Genomic DNA, 8,548 nt, shown 5'->3' with positions numbered 1-8,548 from the left:
TACCGCACCCCACGATGTGTTGCTTGTCATGATGACCGCTTTAATTGGATCTGTGTGCATTTTGCTCTGATACCAACTATCATAGGGGTAGTTTTGCAGTGGAAGAAACCCGTGCGGCGTCCAGGCCAAAGCAGGACAGGACAAGCCTTATGTGTGCTTGGGGCTTGGAGTTGCCTGATGAGATGGCTCCACCAAAGTCAGTAGCACTAGATCATGACCTCAAGGCTCATGGCTAGGGCACTTTGCTGGTTCATGGGAGGCACCACTTATGTGCTAAAGGGGGATGGCCATGATGAGAGGTGACTTGGTGCCAATGTGAAGGAACTCCTGTATGCTGATAATGTAGGCACCCAATGTGCCGCTGAGGATAGGCAACTGCTGGGTTGGAACACACCCGTGTGCTAGGGGCAACGAGATAGCTCATTCAGCTTAGGCAAGGGGCTGGCGTGGTGAAGGGTCATGCTTAAGCCAGGCTCGCATGCCAAGCCTCCCTTGAGTGTCGATGGCGCAGTGCCGGTCCATGCACTGCCCCCATGAGGAACCCTGGTAGCCATGCTAGCCATTAACTAGGGCCACCTCACAAGGGATGTTGGTGTAGGAGTGCCAAGGTTAGGCACCCAAGGAGGTCGACCACCCATCCTCAAAGAGTATGCTAAGCTTTTGGTAGTTTGCCTAAAGATGACATGAGATTTCTCAATAATCTTACTGGCAAAAATGACGGTGATGTCCCTTAACGTAAGTCTGCCAAACGTAGGCAAGGCTAAGCCTGTGTCAGACCATGACAACTATGCATTGGGATTCTCAATGAATGAAAACATATAAATAGGGAGATGTTCCCAATAGACGGTTGCAAGTTGATATGAGTACGGTGCGAGTATGATAGTAACTACTGAATATGATATTGGGAGAATTAGACGAGACCAGATTTGCTCCTCACACAGGGTGCCTCACTCGCACCTCACACGCACATCGTACCATGCATTGGGAACATCTCCCATACTTATGAATTATTATTCATGGGAGTATGGGAGATGTTCCCAATGCACAGTGGGTGTGCATGTGAGGCGTCCCGTGTGAGGAGCAAATCCTACCCTGATTGAGAACATCTCTCTTATAAGTTATTATTCACGGGAGATGTTCTTAATGCATGATGGATGTGCCTGTGAAGTGCCCATATGTGAAGAACAGGGAATGGGATCTGCTCCCCACACATGGACGTCTCACATGTAGATCCACCGTGCATTGAAAACATCTCCCGTGAATAATAACTTATAATTATGGGAGATGTTCCGAATGCATGATAGGATGTGCACGCGAGGAGCCCTGTGTGAGGAGCAGATCCGGTTTCGAGGAACAGATCCCGTTCCGTATATGAATGTTCCCTTCCCTTGGAATGTTCAGCATCCTTCGTTCGATGTACAAGCAGTTTGTACATGGTCTACACCGATGGTCGTAGACTCTTCTCTTACCGGTAACAACAGTCGTAAGTCGTAACCGCTATTTTGGAATTTTTTTATTCGGATTTGGGAACATTAAACGTCCTGGGGAGCCGTTGGTTTAGAATCAAAACGGCTTGTATATCGGGAATTGAGATTCCAAATCAATAGATTCTGATAATGCGTCGTCAGCATTAGCCGTATCTCGGTAGCTGCACTTACTGGCTATCGGGCACTTGCATTCTTTGTGAGTTTGTGACGTGTGCTTTATTACACGTGTAAACAAACAAATATATGTAATAGGACACCTGTCGAAAATTGAATGGAGGTGCACGATAAGTGCGGTAGATCCGAACTCTTGTCTGTCAGGTTTATTGTACACTCCGGCGTGTTTTAGTTTTTATCGTGAGCTCATTTCACTTCTGTCGTCGAGACTCGAGATAGAGAAAAAGGTCGGAACCGGCAGCAATAATACCCGGGAAGGAAAGAAGAGATCTTCTTGAACTTCTCATATACCTGCCGTGTCCGTACGGACCCGCCACTATAAATAGCTGTACGCCGAAAGTCAGAAAGCGTTTCGTTCGACCGTGCTCCGCTCCTCTTGTTGGAGTCTTTAGCGCTCCCTCTCCATCTCTTTGCAGAAATGGCGATGGCGAGGGCAAGCTCTGGCCTCGCTTATCCAGAGAGATTTTATGCCGCAGCTTCATATGCAGGGTTTGGCGGATCTCCGAGTTCTTCCAAAGGCGTGATCTCGAAGTTCCAGAACGACGTAGCATTGTTACTCTACGGACTGTATCAACAAGTAATCACTTAATTTCTGCGAAATATTTATTCTCTCACAGAGTTTCTTCCCTGGATCTAGTTTTCTGCTTCGAGAATTCCGGGATCGTTTACTAGTCTTTGCGTAAATGTAACTTTCAGGAACTTCGTTATTATCGTGTAGTATCATGCTGAAAACTGTTATTTCATGTCGGCTTGGGGCGGGCTGTTTTTTCCCCGTTGAGATTTAGGTAGATCTAGAATATGAATTGAAATTACAGTCGGTGGAATGTTGATCCAGTGTAGGCGAGGGCAGATCGGAAATGAATTAGTTCTGAGAATGAGGTTCTTGCGGGATTATGTATTGACTGTTTGTTAATTTGGGGCATTTCGTTGGATGTGCCAGGGAAACTAGGAAATTCCGAAATTAGGTGTCCTTGTTGGCTAATATTGTTTCAAACTGGGCTTATTTCAATGGTTCCTTAGTTTTAGCTTGTGAAGAAACACTGAAACAACTGAATTATTTTGAAACCACTTCCACTATCGCAGGCAACTGTAGGACCCTGTAATGTTCCGAAACCACGAGCTTGGAATCCTGTGGAGAGCAGCAAGTGGACGAGGTTTGTGTGCAGGATTTTGCATTGTTTTTTAATTCCGTTGTTTAATTTGCATAGTGTGATGTATGACGACCATGCAGACCTTCTGAAATTACTTGGCAGGTTAAGTTTTGAGTTCTTCTGGGGATAATTGTTAGACACATCGGTTTAATTGCCACTGTGCCGTTTATTCTGAAGGCACTTCTTGATTGACGGATTATTTGAGCTATGCAACATGTTTTACCAATTTAGAAATTTCTCTGTATTTTTCTAATACAAATGGGATTGGATTGGTTGGTTTACTGGTATTCAATCACTGCATTAAAAATTTAAAATTAATTTATTTTCACAAATAAAATTTCAATAAGTGGATCTTGTTTAAATGAGGTACCCCCGCTTCTGAAGAAGTTAGCGACCACTATCAAAATATGGAAGAATATTTTCACATTTGCTTTGGTGTTAAAGAATTATCTGATTCCAATTTCACTACTACAACCATCAAACCTCACGACTTATGCATTACATCAATAAAAAGGAAAGAACTTCTGTTTTGTGAACTGAAGTTTAAATTCAGTTAGAAAAGACCTTTAATATAGTCATTTCTCAATTCAGTGAATAAATGGTTATTTTGTTGACATTTCACCATCATAACATTTTACAATTCACCAATCACTAACCCTTAAAAATATTAGAATCCAATCATTGCATAAAAATTAATTCAATTTCATAAAATAGGTTTGAACCAGTGGATCATTATTGCCCCCAGGTCTGAAGAAGTTGTGTTGGTGATAAAGTCATTAGCTTCTGATTTTACTATTATAAATTCATGTTTTAGGCAATGTGTCAATGAAAAAGAAAAAAAGTCTGTTTTGTAGGATGAAATTTAAATTCAAATAGCACGCTTAAAATACTCACCTTCCAATTCAGTGAAGTGAATGCCTGTTTCAATGACATTTTATCGTCATATCATTTTACAAATTCACTAATCACTAACCCTTAAAATCAGCAATTATAATATTAATAAACCATATCATTGTAAAAAATGGCTGATAGAAGTTTTTTTTTTTTTGGTTTCTCTGTTCTGGTTATCCTCAATAGCTGAACAAAATGAAAAGCTGAATTTTCTTGATCCCTCCTGAAAAGTTTCCGCCTTTTCTATTGTTTGTTTCATTGAGTAATCAAATTGCTTAGAGTGGGTCACACATGGGGACAGCCTCTTAGCAGTTGAATATTGGGGATGCCTTAATATTGAATCTTAGTATTTGCACCTTGAATAGTGCTTGGCCTCTATGAAAAATTTTCCAAGTCCAAGCATCTAAGAAATATCTTCATGTTAAATAATGATCAATCGTTAAAGAATTGCCCAAGACATCCAACTATAGTACTTGGGCACATTGTGTACTTACTTTAGGGAATGCAATTTGCAATATTTATTTGACTCATGGTGTGCAATATCCTATCCCCAACATTTTTCTAATTTTTCTCATGAAATTTCCTTTTTAGGGGGATCCAAAATGTCTATGAGTTGGATTTTATATAGTTGTAGTAGATAGGTTGTTGCAATGGAAAAGGATAATGAGAGATAGTACAATGACTACAATGCCTTTAAACTATTGCGTGAAGTGCTATAATATAACAATATTCCCCTTACATCTACCAACACCATAGACAAGGTTTCCATAATTACATGATTTAGGCAAGTAGTTACAATATTTATACCAAAAGAATTAGGGAGTATCACAAGAAAAAAATGATCTGTTACAAACAAGAAGGCCTTTTTGGTGTTTGTCACCTCATGTTTGATCTTTGTGCCTTGCAAGTTAGAATCAATATGCCGTCTATTAATCTCCTGTCAGCTAGCAACTAGCTTTTGGGAGTGGGCTTTTGATCATTTTTGGTGGCAGGTGGAGAGAGCCTGACAACCATGAATCCCTTTTCAAGGGATCCCTCGCTCTTTCTCCCACCATGAGAGGGAGAATCATGTTGAGATGAATTAGGTTACATCTTTATGGACAATTTGGGAAGATAGGAACAATAGAATCTTCAAAGACAGGACAAGAACTTTAAAATTAATCAAGGAAAGTATACATACAAAAGCTACCTATTAGATCAAAGCCTTAAAAGTTGTTGAAGCATTTTTTATGCGTCTGTTCAAATATAGTTGCTAATGCTGTGTCTCCCCTACCAATACAAGAAGGGATCTATGGGCATTTAGAGCATGCGGGATTAGGTGAACCACTTCCAGGAATCAAAGGTGAGTTAAAGGGTCGTGACACACGACCACCATTGGCTACCTTTGAATAGGGTACTCGCATGAAGATTTTGTCTTGCCCACCATTGGTGACAGAATACTTCTCTGTGAAGGTGGGAACATGAGTTGAATTAGGAACTTGAAATTGGTGATACAATTGTTTGAGCAAATGTCAAATCTTAAGATGAACTTGGAGAAAAGTTGCATAATGGGAGTGAATGTGGAGAGAAGGGAGATTAGTATGCAGATACTCTAGGGTGTGCAATCTCGGAGTGGCCTGTACAGTACTTGGTCTTCCCCTAGGAGATAACCCTAGGAAGCAAGCTTCTAGATTCCGGTGGTGGAAAGATTTGAGAAAAGACTTGCTTCTTGGAAGAAGAATTATTTCTCTTTGCGAGGAAGGATCACATTGATTAGGTCTACACTAGCTAATCTACCTGTCTATTTTTTGTCAGTATTCTAGGTCCCAACAGAGGTCTCTAACAAACTGGAAAAGTTGATGACAAAACTTTTTGTGGGATCCAGGAGAGGAAAAGAGGGACCATAGGGTGGCGTGGGAGGTGGTTACTAGAAGTAAGAAACAAGGTCTTGGGATTGGAAATATAAGAAAAAAAATACGACTTTATTGGGGAAGTGGTTATGGAGGTTCCCTTTAGAGAAGGATTAGTTGTGGGCAAAGATAGTGGCTGGCATTCATGGTCGGGAGGACAATGGGTGGGATCCTGTAATTCTGGCAAGGACTACTTGTACTTCTCCGTGGAAAGCCATCCATGACCTTCTACTAGTAACCACCTCCCACACCACCCTATGGTCCCTCTTTTCCTCTCCTAGCTCCCACAAAAATTCCCTCATCAGCTTTTCCAGTTTGTTAGTTTTCTCCCCTTGGGTCAGGTATGATTTGAACTCAGGAAACCTCATTAAATTTTGGGAACAAACTTGGGTGGGGAATACTCTCTTAATGTACCAATTCCCTTCTTTGTATGCTCTCTCTGACTTGAAAAATGAGACCATTTTTTCCTTCTCAGTTCCTTTTGATTTTGCTTTAGGATTTGGGTGGAATTTGGGATTGATAAGGGTTATCAGGGATACAGATTTAGGTAACATTTTGAACCTTCTGGCCATCCTTGGAAACGTTTTCTTGGATCCTTCAAAGGAGGACAGCAGATTTTGGACCTCCTCACCCTCATACTCTTTTTCTTGTGCATCTCTGTTCAAAACCTTCACTTAGCAACCTGCTCCTCCTGGTTTGTCTTTCCCTGTTAAAGAGGTCTGGTGCAAGCCCATTCCTCCTCAGGTTGGGAGTTTTTGTTGGGAAACTTTCACGGAAAGAATCAACACAAGTGATCTGCTTCAAAGAAAGAGACTCAAGACTTGTTTATCCTCGCATAGGTGTATTCTCTGCAAGGCAGATGGGGAATTTGGTTACCACCTTTTGGTATCTTGCCACTATGCTAAAACTGTATGGGAGTGGGTTTTCTCACTTTTTGGGTGTACTTGGAACTAGGGGTGTCAATTGGACTGGATTTGGTCCGATCCGGTCCAGTCCAATGTGAGTCCATTACAAATGGACCTGGTCCAATCTAGTCCAATGAATATTTTGGACCAGTCCAGAGACTGTCCAATCTGTTCAAATTCCTATTAATTTAGATTGGTTTCAACTCAAACCTGGTCCATTGACACCTATGTTGTTATCTTCTATCAATGGACCAGATATTGGCTCAATCCAATATAAATTCATTATGGACGAACCAAGTCCAATCCAATATGTCATATTGGTCCATCCAGTCTGTCCAAATTCAATACGTCTTATTGGGCCGTCCTATCCGTCCAAATGGATTTTGATTTGGACGGAGTCCAACCCGAAACCGGTCCTTTGACACCCCTACTTGGAACCCCCCAATGAATGTACAAAGTTTGTTTTCCTCTTCTTCAGTTGGTCAATGAAAAGAGGAAGGATTATGTGGAGGCGTATGAGGGCTGCAGTGTGTTGGACCTTATGGGAAGAAAGAAACTCAAGAATTTTTTCAGAACATGAAAGAAACATTGATAACCTAATTGAGTTGATTCATATTAGGGTGGCACATTTGGTGAAATCTTTGGATTTATTCATAATAGACTTCACTGTGGATGACCTATTGAGAAGTTGGAAAGAGATAGCAAGTTCTGCCCAGGTTAAAAGGGACATAAGTCCCTCTTGGATACCTCCCCCATTAGGCTTCCTAAAACTGAATTTTGATGGCAACGGCCTTGGAAACCCAGGTTTGTCAGGTATTGGGGGAGTATTCAGGGATGAGGAGGGGATTGTTTCAGCTATCTGTTCTGGCCCTATTGGAGAGGGTGACTCTCCAAGGGCTGAGGTCTTGGTGGCATTGGAGGCAATTCAAAGAGCAAGGGAGTTGAACATTAGGAGACTGATAATTGAAAGGGACTTGGAGGTGGTAATAAGATGGCTAAGGAGACAAGACTGCTATGTGGAATTACAACAATGAAAGGAAAAAATTTAAATGGCTGGCAAAAGATATTGAGATAAAATTCAGTTGGGTGAAGAGATCTGCTAAGTAATTTGCGAATGGGTTAGCAAAGCAAGGGGTGATTAGGGATTCTTTGTTTTGGGCTCATTTCTAATCCTATAATTTTGTTTGTTGGTTGCAAGGGAGTTAAGATAGCTTACTTCCCTCTGCTTGTATGTATACTTCTTATTTAATCTTAATGAAATTCTTGGTTATTGATAAAAAAACAAAAAAAGAAAAAAGATCTTTTCTTGCCCAAAAGAAATGTCGAAGGAAGCTCAAGTTTGCAATGCCGAAAAGCACATTTGCAGGAAGGAGAATCAGTTCAAGAAAAGGAAATTCGGCAAGAAAAAGAATCCCGGGCTTAACAGACCAAATTTTAAAAGGATTGAATAACAGGAAGGAGAATCTCGACTGAGGCTAGAGAAAGAAAGGGAGAAAGATGGATCTAGGTGATTGCCAAGTTTGACAAAAAAGGTAGGAAGAGGATCATAGGTGGAGCACTAGTGACTTTTGACGATTACACTCATTCTCCCGTGACTCGCGATGCTGGACATTTTTCTCGGGTTAGTAGGGATCCCAATGGGAATCGTCGCTCCTCCAAACCCGGGGTTACAGTTTTGATTCCCCTAGAGGTTGGGTGTGAACCTGGAAAACCAAATCTGATGGCTCCAGAAGAGCTTGTCTCTGCGGAATCAGAGAGGTTGGAAGGGGGGGAGGAGGCAGTTTGGAAAAGGAGTGTTAGTGCCAATGTTGAACTGGGAAGTAAAGGTGAGGTTGGAGGAAAGGGAGTTTCAGATGGTGATGAATCCATTGAAGGGAAAGGCGAAAACTTTCTCGAGGATCGTATGCATTACGAGGAGATAAAGGTTGATAGGTTGGGTGTTGATTTGGGTTGAGGAAGCAAACTTGAGGGGAAGGAGGAGGAACAGACTAATGGGATAGTCTGCAAGAAATTAAGTATTTTGAGAAACCATAACATTGTACATGTGATAG

At 41.5% G+C, this 8,548-nt stretch overlaps 1 protein-coding gene across 4 annotated transcripts in view; it reads left to right on the top strand.

Moving 5' to 3' along the window:
• Positions 1 to 1,838: 1,838 nt before the first annotated feature.
• LOC104606108 (acyl-CoA-binding domain-containing protein 4-like) overlaps positions 1,839 to 8,548 on the top strand; it is a 33,398-nt gene continuing 26,688 nt past the window's right edge. For all 4 annotated transcript variants that reach the window (XM_088903901.1, XM_010271161.3, XM_010271160.3 and 1 more), the window contains exons 1-2: positions 1,839 to 2,238; positions 2,745 to 2,815. In XM_088903901.1, the coding sequence (XP_088760027.1) occupies positions 2,080 to 2,238; positions 2,745 to 2,815 (230 nt within the window). In that variant the 5' untranslated portion in view covers positions 1,839 to 2,079. The remainder of the gene's footprint in view (positions 2,239 to 2,744; positions 2,816 to 8,548) is intronic.

Source organism: Nelumbo nucifera, chromosome 4 (assembly GCF_055504915.1).
Source record: "Nelumbo nucifera cultivar China Antique chromosome 4, China Antique-T2T, whole genome shotgun sequence".
NCBI classification, from domain to species: domain Eukaryota; kingdom Viridiplantae; phylum Streptophyta; class Magnoliopsida; order Proteales; family Nelumbonaceae; genus Nelumbo; species Nelumbo nucifera.
Note: the sequence above shows the minus strand (reverse complement) of the source record. Positions and strands in the feature narration are given on the sequence as shown.